The following is a 23,821-nucleotide window of genomic DNA, read 5'->3' on the forward strand; positions in this document are numbered from 1 at the left end:
AACTGTTTTGCTTTACTTGTATTCACGGTTCAAGATTTCTATGTATATCTTTACAATAACGTTTATTGTAAGACAGTAATATTAGGCCTAAAACATTTTTAAAGAATGTGGTAGGCCTACAACTAATGTCTTGTGACAAATGTATATATATATGTGTAATTATTGAAGCTGTAACTCCTGTACAGTTTGAAAATGATAATACAAAATGGGAAAAAAACATTTCAAAGCATATCTAAGTAGACAGCCGAGTAAGCAGACAGTTTTGAGAAGAAACTGTTCTGTGACTGAAGCCTTGCTTCTATACGAAAATCTAAGGCTATGAAAGCACTTAAACGTTAGGCTAAAAGTACGCTCGCTCGCTAATTAGTTGATATGCGTCAGACAGCCAATAATTACGAAGCGCCTTATAATGTTTACATATACCATAACACTACAAATATTAAACTCATCTGTTTTATTCTCTCAGAAAACTTCTGGGACCGTACTGTTTTATTTCTATGCACCGGAGAAGACTTCTATGTATATCTTTACAATAACATTTGCTCTAAAATATTAGTATTAGGCCTAATGCATTTTTAAACACACTTCCTTATTCTAATTTCTTATAGATTTTTAAAAATTGTGTTGTTTAAAAATGTATTAGGCCTACAACAATTGTCTTATGAAAATTATGACAAATATACATTTATATATATATATGTGTGTGTTATTATTCAAGTTGTAGCTATTGTACCTTTCGAAAATAAGAATAAAATTGGGGAAAAGACACTTCGTGGCGTATCTAAGCAAACAGCCGAGTAACCAGACAGTTTTGAAAACAAACTGTTCTATGACTTAAGCCTTGCTTCTATACAAAAATGTAGTGTAATTAACAAACCTAAACGTTAGGCTGAAATTACGTTCGCTTACTAATTACTTGGTATGCATTAGACAGCCGATAGTTACGAGTGGCACATATTTATATAATGTTTACAAAGAACAAAATATTGTAAATCATAAACTCTTCTGTACTATTTTCTCAGAAAACATCGGGGACTTTATTGTTTTATTTCTATTCACAAGTGAAGACTTCTATATATGTCTTTACAATAACATTTGTTGTAGCACATTAGTATTAGGCCTAATATGTTTTCAAACACGACTTTCATAATGTGGTCGTTTAGGGATTTTCCACAACTGTATTCTTTAAAAATATATTAGACCTAAAACTGGTGTCTTATGACAAAAGTAAATCGATACATATATGTATATCTGTAATTATTCAAACTGTAACTGTTGTACAATTGAAAATCAAAATTCAAAATGGGGAAAAAAAAACACTTAATGGACTATCTAATAACACAGCTTGGTACGCAGGTAGTTTTGAAAAGAAACTGTTTTATGACTTAAGCCTTACTCGTATACAAAAATCTAGTGCAATGAAAATACGTGAACGTTAGGCTAAAGGTACGTTCGCTCGCTAATTACTTGAATGAATTGGAAATTTAATAATTACGAATTGCCTATATCTATATAGCAAAACACTACAAATATTGAAATCTTCTGTTTTATGCTCTCAGAAAATTTCGGGAACTGTTTTGCTTTACTTGTATTCACGGTTCAAGACTTCTATAGATATCTTTACAATAACATTTATTGTAAGACAGTAATATTAGGCCTAATACATTTTTCTAGAATGTAGTAGGCCTACAAGTAAAGATATACATAGAAGTCTTCACCGGTGCATAGAAATAAAACAGTACAGTCCCAGAAATTTTTCAAAGAGAATAAAACAAAAGAGTTTAAGATTTGTAGTGTTATGTTACATGTAAACATTGTAAGGCGCTTCGTAATTATTGGCTGTCTAAAGCATATCAACTAATTGGCGAGCAAGGTACTTTTAGCCTAACGTTCTAGTGTTTTTCATAGCCTTAGATTTTCGTATAGAAGCACGGCTTCAGTCACAGAACAGTTTCTTTTCAAAACTGTCTGCTTAGATACGCCATGAAGTGTCTTTTTCCCATTTTGTATTATCATTTTCAAACTGTACAGCAGTCACAGCTTCAATAATTACAGATATATATATAGATTTGCATTTGTCACAAGATATTACATGTGTTCTGTGAAAATGGTACAAAAGAGTTCAAGATTTACAATGTTTTGTTATATGTAAAAATTATATAAATATGTGCCACTCGTAACTATTGGCTGTCTAATGCATATCAAGTAATTAGTAAGCGAACGTAATTTTAGCCTAACGTTTAGGTATGTTAATTACACTACATTTTTGTATAGAAGCAAAGCTTAAGTCATAGAACAGTTTGTTTTCAAAACTGCCTGTTTACTCGGCTGTTTGCTTAAATACGCCATGAAGTGTCTTTTCCCCAGTTTTTATTATTATTTTCGAATGGTTTAACAGTTACAACCTGAATAATTACACATACACATATATATAGATTTATATTTGTCATAATTTCTCATAAGAATAAGAAAGTGTGTTTAAAAATGCATTAGGCCTAGTATTAATATTTTAGAGCAAATGTTATTCTTGTGAATAGAAATAAAACAATAAAGTCCCCGGAAGACTTCTATATATATCTTTACAATAATATTTGTTGTTTCCCCATAATACAGACCTACAAAAACTTACATTCAATCTAATAATGCTTGGAGACAGCACGAATGGGTAATGAGGAAAAACTTTAATATAAGTTTAACATAACAGCAAATGCACATTCTTTCCACAAGGTTCTGTCACCTGATGATGACAAAACCTTGTCGAAACGTTCTACATTTGTTGTTATGTTAAACTTATATTATAGTTTTTTTCATTACCCATTCAAGCCGTTTCCAAGCATTATTAGTTTCAAAGTGGGTTCCTCGTAATCGAATTTACATTCAATCTACACTAAATATACGACAACATTCTTGGGTTATGTCTGAATGAGATCTGATGTCAATATTCGAGTTTGTGGGTCGGCTGGAAATGTCGTATTTAAAGTTAAATACATTAATAAGTGTTATAACATTAATAACTGATATACTAATTTAACCAGCTAAGGGAATCAGTTTCTGGTGGCAAAGTTAAGACTACTTCATCTATTTATTTATCCTATTTTTTGTTTTTCAGGTTTTTGCATGACAATAATAAGTGAAAAGAGTAAATCAGTTTCTCTGACTTTTTTCTTTTCTTTTATCTATTTATTTTTTACATAACACTAATTTCAAAATTTTTCAAATGCGTTATCATTGTCGTATCTGTGATGTTTTCTTCTAACCATAAAATAATTGATAGTACTTTTTTTACTTGTTTTAATTTCGCTACTCGGAACATGCTCGCCCTTTCTGCTGTAAGGGTGTTATATATGACGGTCAACCCCATTATTTGTCGATGAAAGAGTAGCCCAAGAGTTGGCCGTGGGTGGTGTGGATTAACTGTTTTCCCTCCAGTTTATCACTTGCAAAGTAAGAACGGCTAGCGCAGATAATCTTGGCGACTTGGATTTGAACCTGCGACCCACAGATTGCGAATCAAGCGCCACCAGGCCATACTGAATCTTAAAAAGAGTTTAGGTAACTAAATTTTCTGTTTGGTGATTGTAGCGCTCTCTGTTGGAAACTATTGTAAAAATAATTATGATCAATTTAAATATATTCAAAATTAGGAAGTTCAGGGGTAATCAGTATATGAAAATATGTAAATGATCTATAACCTGATAAAATTCGAGTTTCATGCTTCTTTTTTCATTACGATCTTCAGACATTCTTACACTCATAAATGATCTCTATTTTTTTTACCGTTCCCCAGTGGAACAACGGTCAGTCTAACAGACTTACAACGCAAAATTCGGGATTCAATTGTCCGCCTTGGACACTTCAGCTAGCCCTGAAACAAACAAAGTTTTTACCACATCAGGCCACTACGTCAACTAGTTAGCCTCCGCAATATTTCACAAAAATAGAACCTACATTTATTATATTTGATACTCAAATTTTATTGTTATATACCCTGAGCACAACTCATAGACTTCTATCAATAAATTGAAAATAAATAATAAAATCCAAGAGATTTCCTTATCGATTATCAGAAGCCTCAACTGTTATGAATAATGACTTCGTTTTGGAAATATCCAGGTTTTTTACATTTATGTTAAGCAGTGTATCGTTTTTCAAGAGAGAGAAAATGGAGTCTGCTTTGCTTGTATTTCATCTATGCGAAAGATTTTTCAGTTTGTGATTTACTAATTTGATACTTTGTGTTCTCTAGTTACTTCGTAAATAATAACAACACGTATCATGTTTTTGTGCATATTTTTGCTGTTGTTGTTCTCTTCTTAAGCAAGACAAGAAAAAACAAAAATATGAACTCAGATCAATGAGGCAACTATATCAAATAATAAGAAAAAAGTTGAAAACAGAAGGGAATAAAAAGAAAACCAATAATTCTTGGTGATCAACTGAAATACCATAAAGATTTTAACCATTGAAAATTGATTTAGTGAAAAAACAATATTCTATTTTACCTTAAACACTAGGTGGTATCTTATAAACACAGCAAAGTGAAGCAACTTGTCATTATTAACGTTGCATCATTTTATTCATGCGTTGTAACATTGAATTTACATACAGTTTAAATCCAAATTCACCAAACCACATGTTGTTCAGTGCATTTCACTCAGTGACGATTCTTAGTGCTTTATTTAACTGTGTTCATGAGACATTGCCTACTGTTTGAGATAAAGCATAATTTTAGCAGTTTTTTTTTTTTTTATTTGCTCAAACATTTTCGGGTAGCTTTAACTTATCTTGTGTTACATTAACCCAAAACAATCACGCTGTAATCATTATTGCTTAACTAGACCTTTAAGAGAAGCAACTCGTACAGGGAAATCATATACAGATCAAGATATTGCTAATATTGCCCACATTACCTAGCTTACGTGGGATTAGGAAGTGTCTTACCTTTAAGGATAGAACGTATGAAAAACAGCCCAAATCAGGAGTGGTTCCAGATGATACCAGATCATAGCTGAGCTATGAGAAATAAACTTTGGAAACTAGAGTGAACTGATAGAAGGGATGAGAGTATTCTGTTTTTGTTGTTGTATTTTTATAAATCGATGTTTTTTTCTGATTCAATGTTGATGTAGCATGCTTTCAAGAATAAGTATTTATTTACAAATAAAAAAGCAGGTAAATGTCTCAGCTAAGTAGATACAGACTGAATTCGTTGCTTCATTCCCGTTAGTGCTAGGATTAGTACATATCGTAAAATTTGCGATAGATAAATTAAAATTCTCTGAACGTGATAACTAGATACTCGCATTGTAAGCGCTCAGTTCAGTGCTACTGCAATTGACATGCTTACTTTCTTGGAGCTACTTCACTTAGCGTGAATCATAGTAAAATAAAGTTATTTTGAAAGCTATTTTAAAGCAGGTTATATGCTTTTTACCAATCAGACTTTACAAAAGTGTGTATACAATCCATATACTTGCACTGTTTATTATTATTATTACTGCTGGATAAAAATTGGTAGTATTGAAATTTTTGAAATTTTCTGGAAAGACTCGCTTGACACTAAAATCAAAAGTAAGCAAAGCTGGAAAATGGAATTTTGCAGACTTTTAATAGAGGTGCATAATATACCTAAAAAGGAAAAAAAGAAAGAAAAGATCTACTGTGTTTTGGCTACAAAACTATCTTTTTGTCTGATTAAATATAACACAATAATGAAGCCCTGCGGTGGCTCAGCAATAAGTTAGTAGACTTATAACTCTAAAATTCTGGTTTTGATACCTGCGATGAGCAGAGCACAAATAGCTAATAGTGTAGCTTTGTGCTGTACACTAAACAAACAAATAATATTAGGCAAGTTGTTCGTGGAACAAAAAATTCTTGTATCAACATAATTTGTCTCATTGTTGGTAATGTTGACTTCACACGATGATGAGTTATTTCTTCTAAAATTCTAGTGGGTTATAATCATTATGGAAATCACGTTTCAGGGTAAAAAATATTAAAGTATTGAACGCCTCATCCGTTAGTTTCGAAATGATGTCCAAGTTTGATATAGTAATCAGACTTTAATCCTGATATTTGGTGTAAACAGACGGAAAGATAGACAGATAGAAATATGGATGCAAGAACAGATAGCAAGACGTACCTACGACAGATAGATAAACGGATGGATGGCTTGTACCCATGCTGCCGTAGAAGTGTGACAGTAAACAATATTTATGAATTAAGATGTCTCTAATATAAATTGTTTTATTTTTTCATTCATATTACTTTAAAATTTTATAATTAATATCGTTCAGTTCCGGGAGACAGAAAAGAAAAATCGGGGATAAAATCAATGATTTTGTCATTTTATTTATAACTAGAGTTCTGAGAACGGGGAGAGAAAACTTATTTATTATTCATATGAAATAAGTATTGTTTTAAGCTCATTGCTCGTACTTTTAAGTCTGTTTTGACCAATACATCTATGTATATAACAGTAAAATCTGACTTAGTGCTCATTTTTGTTGGTTGTCGAAGAAAGTTGTGTCTGTCGAGTTTCTTTTCTCGATTAATAATATCGGACCCAAAATTTGGTTGTTTTCATTAACACTCCCAACCAGTAACTTTCGGTTTCATTATTTGTATTGAATGATCTGCGAAATGACTTCCTTCTTCCCAAAAGTATCTCCCGCTGAGTCAAAGGTAATTTTACGGACTTACAATGCCAAAATTCAAGGTTCGATTCCCCGTGGTGGACAGAGCACCTACCTTCACTTGCTTCATCAGTTTCGTCGCTCAACGTATCATATAATAGTTAACGGTTTTCGTGATTTTATATAGAAAAAAACACGATATATATATAGGTAGAATAATGCATTGTACAGTCAGGAGGATAAGTGAAAAAGTATTAGGTCGTTAAGAAATAAATATCGCGTTTTGGAATACTTTCATTAACCACCCCCCAAAAACGTACATCACGTATAATAGTTAAACAAAGCTTCTAAACGTCACGTTAGTGTAGACTATATAATGTGTAAAGTTTAGTATACTCTAATCCCTTATAGTGATGGCACATGACGAAACACACATTCGGCATTGAATACAAGAGGGGAGACAACGCCTCTGTTGCCACAAAGAATATCAAAGAAGTTTGTGGAAATGTTTTGAACGTTCGCGAGTGTCAGCGATGGTTCAGCAAATTTCGTTCTGGTGACTTTAGCCTTAAAAAATGTAATGGCAGGGGCCGATATGTTTTTCATCTGAAAAAAATGCGACATTAATTTCTTGACGACCTAATACATATTATAAAAGGGCAGTGATTGTGTTGATGTGTGTGTGTGTGTGTATAAAAAACGTATTCTAAATTAACATGGTATTCATTCATTGTTAACTTACACAACTACTTACAAAACCTATGGGCACAGTTCAAACGCTCATACAACTATAAATTCAAGTTAACTCCAAAATTAAAATATGTTGTTGTTTGTTATCAAAAACAAAGCTACACAAAGGGCTATCTGTGCTCTGCCCACCACGTGTATCGAAACTCGGTTTCTAGCAGTATAAGTCCGCAGACATACCGCTGTGCCACTAGGGGGCAAATTAAAATATAGGCTGTGAAATTCTCAATTCGTAAAACTATACAGAAATAATATACATGTGAACTATAATTATTATTAACTTATGTCACTTACATATCAGATTTATGGTAAGGACTGATAACAAATTATTGTTTAATTATTTATTTTAACACCAATTATTTATTATTATTATTATATATGACCAGTCAAAGGTGGCCAGACCTAGTTGTAATTTTCATCATACTTAATGCTAGTCTATTGTGTATATTCTTCAACCAGAGCTAGTTTCTAAGTAGGTTAAAGTGCAATATCCTTACCAGCCAATGCATTAATCGAAACTTTATTATCATATGCTACTGGTATTTGTTACTGCCGAAATCCAAAATTTTCATCACATGTAATTCTAACACTTGCTCCATAGGTTCATCGTGAGTACATGGGTACCAAAAGTGCATATGCTCTGGATGCAATACCCTCTCCAAAGGAAAACAACGGATGAAAAATAAATGCACAGTTGAGAAATCAAAACTGAAGTTCATGATTTTGATATTAATATTGTTTAATCCTTTTATAAAATGCTTTTAGTACTCTTATTGCTGTAATATATTCTATCATTGGGCGAGATATATTTGAATTACTTGGTAAGAATTATGCTAAGTAAAGCCCATGTAAGCATAAGATATTAGCGTATTTTTTCAATAACATTAACTTCAGGCTGCATTCACTTTGACACTAAATGTAGGCTTAAGTTCACAGACAATATTTCATTAGAATCTACGATACTAATGTACGCCTAACTTACTTATAAAGTTTTCAACATAAACTTCTCACTAATCGATTGATAACAAAATCCTAAATAGCTCCTATTAACTTAATAGATGCGATAACTCTCACTATTAACACTGATCTGGATCACCCATTAACTCATTGAATAATTCATTAATCGATTGATTGATTCACTGATTCTGCTTGTTATATTATACCCTTGTTTCTACATACTTTGTGAAATTTCTAGATACTATAGAGTTTTTAACTTTTGTGAAATTTCTAGGTATAGTTATGCGCCCTCTAGTAAGCAAACATCTAAATTAAAATATTAAAAATATAGCTTAAATCATTATATGCAACACGATGTTTCATGTTTTACTTTTTTATATTGCACTCTTTCAATGTGATATTCTAGAACTGTATTACTATAAATGTTTTGTAATTATATGTAATTCGAGCATTACCGTCTTATATAATATAATATTAAAACTGATGGATTTAAAGTACATACATAATAAATGTTTCTTTAGGAAACAAAAAAAATTCTGTATTCCTGATAAATACATACCAGTATGGAATTCTCAAGTCTACGCTTAAGGAAAAAACATTATATATATACACACACACACACACACATATTTTTCTCTTTATTACGTTTGATTATATGAATTTATATCGTGGAGAAGTACATTGTATATAATAAAATGAATACCATGTTGACAAACGACTGCTTAGTTTTCAGTTGTACCAAAAAATTAGTATTGAGAAATTGAGATGCAAACGTTTGCATAGGGATGAAAATAACCTTACAATTCTTTCGACATACAGCTGTTATCATTTTATTGTAACTAGCTGGGTCTGCAGGGATTCTATAAAAAGACAAATCTGATGATCTATCACTGATATTGTGGTTGTTAGCTAAAGAACAATAATTTACCCTATTTTATTTATCTTCATAAAAGTCGATAATTATCAGAAAATACTTTGCATGTCTCGATTGTCGATCTCCCTCTGCCATGGCATCATATTATTTGGAAGTGTGAGTGACCAGGATGGTCTGCGACGGCTACTTATCAATCTACAGAGGTCGCACTTACAATAGTATTGTTCCAAACTTTGTCCAAAATAGGTGGTCTTACGTCGTTACGATTATCACATTATCCAATGTTTAAAAAGAGCAATAGCAAAATTACTCCTTTTGATTTTAATATCCAATATTATTGGCCCATTTTTGATCTCCATGTGGTTTTGTCGGTGGAGAGAAAACTTTCTATAAAACATGTATAGTCATATAATTATATTTTTTCTAAATTTGAACTTTCAGTTTCTTTACCCGTGACTCCCCTGTCGCAAATGGTCTGTCCCTGTTGAAACATTCTAAGTAAAATAAAAGAACTTAAGGTTGCACCAATGTTTTAATTTTCTGTTTTTCTCGAAGATTACAAAAAATGGGAAAATTATTACTTTCAACAAGTGTGTACATTTTTTTAAATTTATGAGAAAGAAAAATATGATACTTTTCACTACATTTTAATTTTTGAAAGTAAATTGAAAATTAAGCGATAAATGATACAAATATAAATATATATAATTGTTATTATTATTTTTATTTTCTTATTTTCCTTGCGATTTTAGCCCTCACACACCAAATACAGTTGCGACGATATTACACGTTTCTGTTCATTCGAACAAAATATAGAGTATTTTCAAATCCTTTTCAAACAGCATGATTGCTTGTGAACGTTATATAATTGATTTACTTAAGAAGTTTGGTTTTAATTTTTAAGTAAATAGCAGTCAAAACATATTCTTAAGTTGTTGTTTTTTTATTCTGTATTGATGGCTTTGTTTTAATATTGTGTTTTTGTTATTGGTTTTTTTTTCTCATTGTTTCACGTATGGATAAAATGCGTATTGTAGATTTTTTCCCATGTGTTTGGGAACGGTATTATACTCCTTATTTTGTAGTCGGTGAGTACCAATTAATATTACTATCATTAGTGAAAAATTAAATAGTAGTGCCAGTCATGCGTAGCCTATACTGAGATTTGCTATACTGTATAGTAATAGTATGTTTAAGTTTATACTTGCATGGTTTGTATTGAGAAAGATAACCTCATCTATACATCATTACATGTAACATTTGGGTAATTTGGTAGATATTCCTTATATTTATAATAATGACAGTTTGAAAAAGCTGCATTTGGAACTACTTTTTTTTTCCAGATCAATCTATAAGTGGAGACCAGTGCATTCTCTTTCATTCAAATGGGCAAGTGTCTGTTCCGTTATCTATTAATAATATTATAGCGATAAATTTATAAATAAATAAAGGGCATGCAAATTGTAACTTAGTCATGCCATTATTCATATTGGGTCCAGCAAGGGAAAACTATCTTAAAACATGCTCATTAATGAGTAAGTCTTTTATGGCCATTGTGTTTATCATTCTTCCTGAATTTCTATTTTAAAATTGATTGACCTATAACACTGAGCAGTTAAGCAACAACAACAACAAAATGTTTATATTTTCACTTCATGGTTTTATATATAGAATTATTCATCCCAAAATGTAATTGCAGTTTTAATCTCACTTTAAGCTGGTTTTATTTTTTGTCTGTTTTACAGTTCTAATTGATAACAATAAATATGCTGTACATGCAATATATAACAAAAAAGTTGATCAAATTAGAAACAGCCAACCAATAAATATTTAAAAAAGAAAATTAAATTTAATAGAAGTATAGGGTAGATGTGGACAAAAGTGAAGAACACATCTTTTACCTCAACCAAACAAAATTACATCTACAAAGCTTTTAGGGTTTTTTTAAACTTTGTGAACCACACAAATTCCAGAATTCAACAATATACAGCAACCATTGCAGTTACAGGCAATTCCTGACACAGTGGACATGCCTACAGTAGAACTAGGTGATTATTGGAATTTGCTAATTGATTAACCATTGGGTTCATTAATCTATTACATTCAACTAATTGATTATTCCCAAGTGAGGCTTGGATAGTTGGAATAATTGGAAACATTCAATATAATTAGTTGATTATATTTGTGAGTTATGACACTAATTGTTTAAGCTGAACAATCTTCAATTAATCAAAAATAATAATAATAAATCATAATGGCAATATTTTGATTACTTGGATAGTTGGAATAATAAAAAACAGTATTAACCATAAATGCTAATTTTGATTGCTTGAATGTTTTCATGGCATTAATTGATTTAGTTGTAATATTGATTATTTTACAAGACATTAATATGTGTAATTGAGTTAATTGCTTAGCTCCACACACACCTTTTCTTTCAGTTTTTGCATGATTTTTCCAACCTGACTGTACACTGAACGTATTGATTTACATCTTTTTAGATGTTTTGAACTTTTATAGTTGTTTAAGAATATTGTTAAAATATAAATACAAATATTTTATATTTTGAATAGTTGCAACAGGTTGTTTCACCTGAACTCTACCATCATTAATTGCTATATTGGTGTAATGAATCATTGCTACTAGACTGTGTCTTCACATTCTCATATCATTTTTGTTTATACACCAACATTTAGTAGAGGCTTATTATTGTAAATAATGTTAAATCAGTAATTAAGATACTATCTGTGAATAACATTTAAAAAAAAAATAATAGATGGGATATATTTCAATAGACTAGTTTTAGTAATAATGATTGATGATCTATGTAGAAAGCAATTTTTCCATCATTTTAGTAACTCTTCAAAATTTGGAATAAAGAATCACCATTTACATAATACTAATTTTACTCAGTTTGTGTTCATATGTGATGTATTTATGAGTGTTAATTCTGTTAGTAAAGATCTTCTAGTAAATGTAGAAGCTGGGTTTTAAAGATGGATGCAGACTATGGGATGGACACCAGTGATGTAGTTTTCGTTTAAAGAAAGTTAATGAAATGAACACTAAAATATTAGCTTTCCTTTACTCTTATGCATATGGGCTTGATCAGTTTGAATGACCTGGTATTGCATGCGTCACAATCTTTTTACAAACAATTTTATTATCATTTTATGTCAGTAAATCAAAATGTAGTTTAAAATTCAAATTTTAATATTATTTAAGTTTTAATTTCTTAGTTTCGGAATGAATTATTAAAAAAAAATCTTCACTCCAACTTCACTCTTCTGTCACATGATGCATCTGCCCTCTGATCTCTCCCATTTACTATGATTTAGATATACAGCAATGCAGCTTGTGTAGTACCTAACCAAACAGAAACACAAATTACACATAATGACAATGAAGTATTTAGAATTTAGCCTCTTGCCTTCTTGATTTGCTGATATGTCAATAAATTCGTAAAACAAACTAGAGAAGCCCCTCCCATCTTTCCATGCATTTCAAGTCAATTGTTCACATTTCTGATACAGGTTTATAACCAATAGAAATAGCATATTGTAATGTACAGGAATTCTTAATTTCATTTGTCAAGGATGGTAGTTTGTAAGAAAAGCTTGATAGGTGTTGAGTAAAGTTGTTGATCCAAATATTAATAATTTTTTAATCTATTTTTAGCATATTTAGAAAGCTAGCTAAATTATAGTAGTTTTGGAACATTTTATTCTAGCCTGATACAATTTTTTCACTTTAAAGTGCATATTTCAAAGATATAGGAATTAGTTTTTGGACAATGACTATAGTGAGGAACAGTAGGGTTACTGAAGCACAGCATCGAAGTTCAAATTACATCAAGCTGTAGTAAGAGATAAATTTCTTGTTTTCTACAACATTATTTATTGATATATATTTTTTAACAAAAATGTTAACTTCTTAGGTTAGATAACAAAACAAAAAATTTCACAAGATCAGTCAGATGGTATGTGTGTCATGTGACTAGCCTGATTGTTTGCTTTAAGTTCTTCCTCTTTGACTTATTTCTTTTCATGCAGAGAAACAGTCCAAGATACAGTAATCAAACAATAATATTAAATAAAAGCAGATGTGAAAAAGGTAGAAGCTGAAAGTGTTATGATAAATAATTGCAATTGTCTGTTACAGTCTGCAGTCATTCCAGAAAAAAGAAAAGGTATTATTGATTTATGTTTTTCAAATTTCCATTTCACCATACACAGACGATTTCACTACAGTTATTGTTAGTGTAGAAAAGATAAAAAGCAAAGTATAAAGTTTTACTGATGAAGAGTTTTTGATATTCATTTAGGAGATTCTAGAGGTTATGAAAATAAAATATGAAACTAATATAAAAAGAAGTATTTTTATTCTTAATATGAAAATCATTTTCACTCAAACTGACAGAGTAAAAGTTTTCATAAATTCACAGTAAAAATCTTTCTATATTTTGTGAAAATACAGTTAGTACATTTGGAATTATAGTATGTATAGGTTCACAGTTACATGGTAGTTACAGAGTTAGTCAAATTGTCACTTTTGACTGAACCCACATGTATAAGGTTAAAAGCACACAGGTGGTTTTGAATTTTTTTCTGATAACCAGCGATATTTACATTTGTGGGATTTTGCTTGTTCAGGATATGTGTCACTACAATAGCTCCTTCTCACCCATTATTCACTAAGGAAAAGGAAATAGACTCTGTAGATTTCCAAAGTCGTTTGAACAACCAAGTTTCTGGTCGCTGGAAAAAAGTAAGTATTGAGTTAAAAACCAGGTTTTTTCTTGCTTGATTTTTTTTAGCTTTTAAAATATCTAATATCATAAAACTGCTGAAACAAAAAAAACATTAGTTTTAAAATAATGTTTTTATTTATTTTGTAATTGTTGATTAAATATAAAAGAAAAAATTATTGCTTTCATATCCAAACCAGTAAGTCCACCTTTTTGTGATTTGTGTTTTACAAGGAATTGTTCCCAGAATATGTCACTCCACATTCTGTCAAATCATTATGCATCTTCCAATTATAAATGGTACATTTGTTACATTGTTAATAACTTGTATTTCACATGACCTAAATTTTGTAGTTTCAAAACCATGTATCTCTAAAAGTGGGCATTTGAATATAAATGGTTTTGACACAACACCAACAAAGTATTGATATTCTGGATTTTGGAAGAGAGAAATAAAGTTTCAGAATATTTGTAATAGATATGCAATAGAAATAACACTAACTCTATGTTCTTTTAAATAGAGTAAGACAGATTTGTAATGCATTAAAAAATATCTTACAGCATAAATGTTTGATAGTTCAAAATAATTGATGCTGTAGTTTAAAAAGTACCTAAATGGAAGAATAAATAATATTTTAATTTTGGATAGATACAGGATATCAGTTTTTATAGCTGAAGTTTAAAGTAACTATAGATATAATTTAGTATTTTTTACAGCAATTTCTAGAGACTTCTTAAGGTTCCAGTTTATTTCACCATAACTTGACACGCAAGAAATTCACTAGACAAACCAATAAAAATAAATGTTTTCCTAGTAGTTTTAATTTATCAAAATTTATCAAGGAATTCTCTATTTCAGTATGTTGGTAGAAAGTGAAGTTACAAAATGCTGTTTTCAAGCTGTTTTTGTGAACAACATTGAACTTTATTATCATTTTCAACAATATTTCATCTGTATTTTATCTTAGGAGCCATATTTGAGATTTTCTAGTTTTTAAAACAGCCTGTGATTTAGTATTGCCTAAACTTACTTTATGTAATTGAAAAGCCAACACAGAAGGTAATTTATGCATTATACAAACACTGGTAAATTAATTACTATTTTCCCAGCAAGCATCAGTTTGGTTCTACATATAAAACAGTCAAGTGATAGCTGTGTATCTGTCACACATATAAAAACAAACACTTTTGATTAGGCTTCTAAAGCTTCTAAAATGCTTCCAAAACTTAATGCTGGCTATTGGGAGTATGTGGATGTTCATTTTAAAAATAAATACACAGCTAGATTAATAAGCAGTGCAGAGTCAAAAGATGCAATATTTCAAAGAGGTTTAAAATGTTCTTCATAAAGGCAAAAAATACTTACAAAGAAGAGCATTTCAGACTGCAATGGGTTCAAAAACTACACTTCATGCTGATTGGGGCCAGTGACTTCATCTGCAAAGAGATCTAAAAAAACCTTTGCAGTAAAGCTAGTCATATTTTTTTTGTTATTATCAACAAGAATTTGAAGTTGGTGAAGGCTGAAAAACCAAACGTTCCAGCCACACCTCAAAATCAGTGACTGCTTCATAAGAAAGAAGGCCCAGGAAAATGAAATCATAGTAGTCTGATTCTTATACATACTCTGTAGCTGCCAAGGTATCAGTTTCAGTTCCAGGGAATTTTTGTGCCTTTGGCCTGCATAAGAAAGTACTTTGAAGCCATAGATCTAAAATATTAGCAGGTTTATGGAAAGCTCTACAAAAGAGGTGGAACAACATTGACATTGCTGTTCTCCTAGGAAGCTTGATCTCATGAATATGTCAATGCTGGGCATTTGGTATGAAACATAGGAGAGTATAATTATTGGGGAGAATATGGTTTTTTAATATTGATAATTTAGCTTAATAATTGTTTCCAAAAAGTGAAAATGATTATCTGTAATCAATAGACGATAATTTAAGAAATATGTTTACAAGTAACTTTATTCCTTTATATCCTTCTCACCCCAAAATCAGATAATCAGTTCAACTGTTTCAGCTGAATTTTACATGCTTGTGCCTCTTAATGTAATTAATTTTTGAAATGTTTTATGTATGGAATATCAGATTATTCCTAGAAAATGTGTCTACTTCTATAATCTCCATAATTTGTAAGAAACATTTTGAAAGGGCTGAATATTTTATACTTTATGCTTATGGATAAAAATAAATATCCAACATCAGTTGCTTGTATTTTGTTGAAATTTTGTATTCATTAATAAAGGATCTTTAAATGTATAAAATATACAATGTAAAAGTTCTGTTATAAGTTATTTTCACAACAATTATAGAATCAAGAGCTTATTGTGAGGTTTGTTAAATGTATGATGTACATTGAAAATCTTTTTCTGTTTTTAAATGTAAGGGAGGACAAGTTATGAAGCCAGAATCTCCGCTCTGTGTAATTAAGTGCAAAGATGGGACAGGATTTACAATTTACAGCCGTGTTCATGGAACTCTAATTGAAATTAACAAATCACTGATGGACAATCCTTCACTTTTGGTGAAAAAGGTATTTACTTTTTATAAGGTATGCACTTTTATGAAGCATATCCACTACATAGAAGTTTTCAGAGCAATTACTTTATTTTTCAACAGTTCAGTAGTTCTATGAAAGAAGTAAAATAAATCTGTTTAACTGTAATAAAATTTCCTTACTTTAAATCTCTAATATTCTGTTTAATTCTGTGTTTCTTAGGGCTGTGATTGAAGGTTCGGCAGTCTGCATCCAAGCAGTGTCTGTCTTTCTTTTTTTCTTAACAGAACTCATTTTACAATGTTTTAATAGTAATCCCACATTAAATATCACTCACATGAAAAATTAATTCTTTTGATTTGTATAATGCCCATTACTTACACAAATGTTCTATTAAAACACATACAATTTCAAAAAGTTGTACATAGCTGCTCCTTTCATACATCGGAGCAGACCATTATAGTAAAGCACAGGGGGTTACATTTAGTGGTGACATTACTTTAATAAAATATACTGAATGACTAGTGTACAAGACAAAAAGATCCATATCTTTTTTCTAACCATAGTGTTACTGCTACTCTGTTCTGTTTAGCTGTTTAATTAGCTGACACTTTTATTGAAGACAGGTTTTCTTATTCACTTAAAACAAAATTTGTGACTGATAACAACTTTTTGTTATCGTGGAAGGTTTGCATGTTTTTTTAAATCAAACTGTTGGTATTACTTGTTTACTTTGTACTGTTTTACTGTTTATTTAGTATTATGTTCATTAGGTATATTTAATTAATCAATAATTTTATGTTAAAAATACTACGACTGTTAACCTGCCTGGAAGATTTGTTTTTCTTAATTCAACTGCAGTTCTTTCAATGCAATCTTACTGTTGGTAGTTATTCAAGTATCACATGTAGCATCAAATACGTGGACATGTACATTTTTGAATTTTAGTTAAAAAGTAAAGCAAGATTACTGTTCTGTATAACATTTTTAAACTACATGTGAATGGTTTATTTAATTTATGTGGATTACCTGTAAAACGAAGGTTTTCCAGTCAAATATAAATTAGTAGTTATGGTGATTTTATCAGTAAAGTATGCAAATTAGTACTATCAAAGGTTCAAACCTTCATTTGGTAATGTACTCTGACTTTCGAAGGTCAAAAATCTACCTATAATTACAGCCTAGTATTCACTTACTACCATCCCAAAACACTTTTATAATTTTTCTCAAGATAATTTTGATTCACATTTATATTTTTTTTATTCCAGTTCTATGTTAATTTATTAATACAAATAACTGTGAAAAAGTTAATTGTTAATGCTCATTTTTTTAGATACAGTATAATTTCGTTGCAGCAGTACCTTACTGTAAGATAATGTAATTTTTCCTCTCATCACCAAAAATCAGAACTTTGGCAAGAAAGAAACATGAGGCCCAATTTATCCTTGGATCTGCCACCTGTCATTAATTTAGGTTAGGCTCGAGAAATTCCATCATCAGTAATCCTAGAGTCTCTGTTGAACAAGTAGCAATAAGAACAATTCACATACCATATACATGAATTTTACTTTTTTTAAATCACATTGATCAGTTTTGAAATTGTTGTTTATGTAATATGATGAATAACTTTGCATATTTTATATCATAAATCACTGTTAGAGATGAATGAATAATGTAAAATGCCTATTGTGCAGCAGGAATCTTCCATTTAAGACATTGCATCCATCTTCCAGGTTAACTTTAATTGTTTATACTTTGAAATTGTTGACTCTACATCAGTAAAACTGATATACAGATAAACAAATGTTTTTTTTTCAATCATACGTACATTCCAGAATGACAGCTTTAGTTTTTGAGGGATATATTAATTATACCAATCCTTTAACAGTCAGATTTTAACTTTGTTATTTTAATTATAATAATGTTTTTACTGTTGATTTCATAGTTTGTTATTCACTTATTTTTTCATCTTAAACATGAATGTTTGTTGTGCCATCTGTTCTGTCACCCAACTATAGATAAACAGTGATGTGTTGTAGTAATTTATCTGATATGCTAAGCTGCTCTAAAATTACATTGTTTGAGCCATTTAATGGACTTTCATTAGGTCACTATATGTTGTTAGGGAGGATTATATAGTTGTGCATATATTGGTATCATACTTTTCAAAGACAGTGAACTGATGATGATGCATTAAGCAAATGACTATTTTTTCTGTATTTTATAACATAGTTGTGTATTTTATTCCTTCATTAGTATTACTTTCATTAACATTATTGATTAAAATTGTTAACATATATCATTTATTTGTACAACTGTTTTGCATTTAACTTAATAAATAGAATTAAGACTAACTTAAATCTCATAAGTTGGTTGAATATCATAAGATCTTGGGTTTATGAACAAAAATATTGCTAACATCAAAGGTACTCAAATGAGTCAATACATTCTAATCGTTATAAATGTTTCCGTACACTTAGTTAGAATAGTCCATCAATTAGACTATGTGATTAGGCTAATATGATTAATAAGATTAATAAATTACTTGACACATGAAATATTTTTGATAAAACACTAATATCCAAATTATGTGTGTTATATATTGGATTGCTAGTTATAATCCTGACAGAATTAATTTCGGCTTCGTACTTGGTCATTTAACTGACTGTCATTCTCATGTATACAGGGTACTCAGCATCTGTCATGTTATCTTTAGGTGCTATAGTTTTATTCTTCAGCATTTTGTTTTCATTTTCATAAATTCAGCTTTTGAATTTTATTTTTGGCTCTAGTTTATATATGAAACAAGTTTAATAAATTGTTAGCTATATATCCATATTTTTGTAATTCCTTCTTGAAACCCACTTTAAAGATCCAAGAAATATAGCAATTATAGCAATCTAACCATGTCAACCAGAAATAAAAAGAGTGGTTTTCTTACATTTATTTCAATATAAAACAACTATTCTTATTTTAAATAAAACAATCCACTCTTAATTAACTGGTATATTACTGGTGCATATAAGGAAGTCTACGGTGTAGCATTAGCTTGAATTAAACCATCATCAAAGAACAAAATTATCAAAGGTCAAAGGTTAGTGATGCAAATCCTCTTGAGCAGAAGTAGCTTTCATATAAGTTTGAAAAATATGGGAAAGGAAAGGATTCTAAGGTTTTTGTATTTGGAGATCTACAGGTTTGAATGTGGGTGAGATCACTGAATGATAACAAGACACACCTTACTGAATGCAAAAGTTCAAGATGTATTGAGGAAGATAGTTTGGATAATTGTTTGTACATTGAACTTCAGAGAAATAAAAGGGTTGTTTTTACACCATTGCTAGAAGTTTTTATTGTTGTTAGCATGCTAGATCTCAATGTCTTTACAAAGTTGTGGTTAAATTAAGAATATAATGATATTGCTTTAGAGGATTTTAAAGTTTTCTCTGTAGATATATATATATATATATATTTCATCAGACTTGAGGTGGGCTAAGTGTGTCTGGATTGTGGACCTGAGGATCTATGGTTAATGCTCCACGTTTTGATGAAAGAAGCCCAAGAGGTGGCAATGGATGCTGTTGACTAGCTGCCTCTTACTGTTCAATTATAGTAGCCCAAGAGGTGGCAGTGGGTGCTGTTGACTAGCTACCACTTACTGTTCTATTAGAGTAGCCCAAGAGGTGTCAGTGGGTGCTGTTGACTAGCTGCCTCCTAGTGTTCAATTAGAGTAGCCCAAAAGGTGATAGTGGGTGCTATTGACTACCTGCCTCTCTTTGAGCCTGTTAGTTCAAAATTAGGAATGACTAGTGCATATAACATTTGTGTAATTTTATGCAACTATCCAAATCGAGAACAAATGGAAATGAGTTTCGTTAATTGCCCAGTTCTAACATCAAATGAGGGGGAAATATTGTAGCCGAGTACATAAACAATACCTTAAGTTCAAGAAGTATATTTCCCTTACATAAGACCTAGTTTGTTAAGCCAATTTTATAAAATATTTGTATTCGATAGCAGGCCTATTTATAAGAAGCATAACATATTTATGTGCACATACTTTTATCACTATCATTATCACAAACTTTTTTTCTGTCAGGCATCTCAAGCCAAACACAATGAAATTGCTCACTTCTTTTGATAGTGCACCACACGTAGTATTTACTATTTGATTAATTGTTTGTCTCATTAATTGATATTCTAAGCTTACATGAGACTAATCTTCCTATTTTTTGTTTTTTAAGACATTTTTGAACTACGTTTCATGTGATGGGATAGATATCGTCAGGTATAAGAATTTATGATTAAGATACTTTTTAATCCTAAAGTAGTGCAATGTAGTGTAAAATCTGTAACAAGTTTAAAATACGATCAGTACCATTCTGTGGGTTTCTCCTTACAAAATTTCATAATATTACCCTAATAAAAACTAAATAAAGTAATTTTTTGTAAAAAGTATTATCCTTAAATTTTATGTGATAAAACTAGCAAAGGGTTTTGTTACAGTGTGTGAAAGATAATATATAATTCAATGAAAACAAATTCATGGCAATAAAACTTGCTATGACAACTATGTAATCTCTTTTGCAGAGACTAAAATGGTCCATGAGGTGGAAATTGAAGTATTTTAAAAAATATTCAAATCGTGGTAATATAAAAAAATCTTTGATTTTGGATTTTTTTTTCGAATTCCGTAATTAGTATGAATAGCTTAAAAATAACTTTGAGTATTAAAAATAACATCTGAAAATGATTAATATGTCTACATTATTGGTACAGGCTGAAAGAAACCATAGTAAAAGTTGTATGCTTAGAAATTAGTAAGCCAGTTTAAAGCTTACTGTAATAAGTACTATTTAAGCAGCACATAACGACAGGTATACTTTTGCTTCCTATCCAGCTAAAGCTAGTTGCAATTTAATAGGAAACCTGTTCATGTAAATAGGTTAACGACTTAATTACATAACATATTAAAAGCTCTGGTTTAAATGCCAAAAGTCAGCGAAGTATCAGAAACCAGTAGGCCTAAAAATTTGAGATAAAAAATGACATAAACTACAGATGTTTTTAACATACCTCCCAGTTTGTCCATTTGGGAAAAGTATAATTATGTAGATTAGGCAGGTTGGAACTATCTATTCTAAGGTAAGAAAAGTAATTATATGACTTAAAACTATTTTTTGGTTCACACACCCAAGAATCAAATATACTGTTACTTTAAGTAATGCAGAAAGAGAAGTGATAATAAAACTATTTGTGTACATTTAGAAGATTTTAGATATGCAGTATTAAAAAAATACAAAACTTGGTTATTTGAAAAATATTTTACTAGGTCATAGAGAAGAAAAAGGTTTACTCGATATTAAATGTTTTTTTTATAAATGAAGAATTAATGCAATAAATAGCTGAATATTCACACACATATATATATGCTATTTTATATTTGTATGCAGATGGTTAGAATGTTTACCATGTCTCGGTTATATCAACATAGCAGTCTCAATAAAATGTTACAATTTTGTGAAGCACTGTAAGAGTTGGTATATAATAATCAAAATGGTGTACAGGTAGTTAAAACTATTCTCTGAAAGAGTTTATTTGTTCTGGACCTGTACTGAATTTCAGTATCGTTGTGAATTAGTGTGGCTACCCCTGAAGTTAGTAGGTACTATGTATTATAAATAGTAATGATACACATGCTCAAATATAAAACAAGCAGCATGTGTATCTTTTTATTGTTATATGCTACACCAAAAAATAATTAAAGGGGTAAACACCAGAATACAATTCCTCAAATCAGTTTGTCATGAGTGAATATTTCACGTGTTCTGTTGAGTGTATGCAAAGTTGGCTCTACCACATTTTTCATGTTTCCAGCCTGAAAAAACAGTATCCCTATTTCATTTTCAGTTTTGCTCATTTTTGCTTTAGTGATTGCTTTAATTATAGATATTTTCTCTATATAATGCTGGCATAGGTTTTTTTGACAGAAGTATACATAGATACTCGTAGCTGCTCTGTAATTGAAAATTTGACTAATGCAAAGACATGTGGTAGTATAAAAAGTATGTTTGAATATGAAATTTTTGATCCTAATTTTTTAACTTTTTCAGTTTATTGAAAGCAAACTTTTAAATAAAGGAATGAATGTTTGCAATGTTTTTCTAATAAGTGTTCTTTACTTCCAGCCATGGTCAGATGGATACATTGCAGTTATTCTTCCTCCATTACATAAGTCTGAAAACCAAAAGAAGAACTTGTTATCATTAGAAAGTTACCAGAAACTGGAAAGGGTGAAAAGATCCTCTACTACTTAAACCATTTATGCCAATTTAACATTATTGTATGTTTGTAAAATTATAAAATAAACCAATTTTTTTCCAATTAAGTTATAATTGATCAATTTTTCTTGCAAATGAAATATGCAGCAACAATCATCTTAACTTAGTCTGTATGTATAAACACTGTGTATAAATATATATATATATATAGCTCCCTCTATCTGTCTCTCCCCCCCTCTCTCTCTCTATATATAAAGAGCAAAGCTGCATTGGGCTACCTGCTGTGTCCACCAGATTTTAGCATTTTAAATCCTTAGACTTACTGTTGTCACACCGGTGTATGAGAGAGAAAGAGAGATATATATTTGAATAATTTCTTCAACCTACGTGCCTAACCTTTTCTTTACTGATCCTATAGATGTAATTTTTAGGAATAGCAATTGCAGATTATGCTTGGTTATCAAAAATCTTGTGGTTTTTTTGTTTTTTTTAACCACACAAAACTAACAGACATTAGTTGTGCCTGTATATTAGACATTCTGTAAAAATTCTACACTTTATAGGTATTTTAGGTGACAATTTTATAGATCAAAAGTTGGTCTTGTGGCTAGGGTGCTTGACTTGCAATCTGTGGGTTGAGAGTTTGAAAATGCAAACACGAGAAGAAGCTGAGGTATCACCTGCCCTCTCCCCTCAAACACACACTTGCACTATTTTCTCTTCACTGAATATGGAAATTCCCTTTCATTTTAGTTTAGTGTATGTTCTGAAATATTCAGTTACCTTTGAAATCCCACTGGTTACAGACATCCTAGTTATTTGTGTTTTGCTTTAATACTCGCCTTTAATTAAAGGGGAAGAGTATGGAGAGGTCATGTTCATTAAGCCATGATTTACAGAATTCAAATGCTTTTCTGATCTAAAATAGTGTTAGTATTCCTGAACTTTTTACGACATTTTTTAAAAATTAGCTGGTATTTTACTTTTTCTTGTTGTGAGTTTATTTGAATTTTTACACACACACACACACACACACACACACACTACTTTTAATTAGAAATGTGGTTGACAGAAGCTA

The 23,821-nt window shown here is 30.5% G+C and overlaps 1 protein-coding gene across 2 annotated transcripts; it reads left to right on the top strand.

The window, feature by feature from the left end:
* The first annotated feature begins 9,968 nt into the window (after positions 1-9,968).
* On the top strand, positions 9,969-22,850 carry LOC106458465 (protein Simiate-like). 2 transcript variants are annotated; one of them, XM_022384677.1, is made up of 6 exons: positions 9,969-10,304; positions 10,560-10,605; positions 13,378-13,405; positions 13,869-13,983; positions 16,352-16,498; positions 22,651-22,850. In XM_022384677.1, the coding sequence occupies exons 2-6, from the start codon at positions 10,602-10,604 to the stop codon at positions 22,777-22,779; spliced, it is 423 nt and encodes a 140-aa protein (XP_022240385.1). In that variant the 5' UTR covers positions 9,969-10,304; positions 10,560-10,601; the 3' UTR covers positions 22,780-22,850. The 2 variants fall into 2 exon arrangements, with proteins under 2 accessions (XP_022240385.1, XP_013773439.1); XM_013917985.2 differs by lacking the exon at positions 13,378-13,405.
* Positions 22,851-23,821: the final 971 nt, after the last annotated feature.

Source organism: Limulus polyphemus, unplaced genomic scaffold (assembly GCF_000517525.1).
Source record: "Limulus polyphemus unplaced genomic scaffold, Limulus_polyphemus-2.1.2 Scaffold467, whole genome shotgun sequence".
NCBI classification, from domain to species: domain Eukaryota; kingdom Metazoa; phylum Arthropoda; class Merostomata; order Xiphosura; family Limulidae; genus Limulus; species Limulus polyphemus.

Coding starts and splice junctions, on each gene's coding strand:
- LOC106458465 (XM_013917985.2), top strand. CDS start 10,232: ATGGATAAAATGCGTATTGTAGATTTTTTCCCATGTGTTTGGGAACGG. Junction 10,305..10,559: donor TACTCCTTATTTTGTAGTCG/GTGAGTACCAAT, acceptor TTTTTTTTCCAG/ATCAATCTATAAGTGGAGAC. Junction 10,606..13,868: donor ATTCTCTTTCATTCAAATGG/GCAAGTGTCTGT, acceptor TTGCTTGTTCAG/GATATGTGTCACTACAATAG.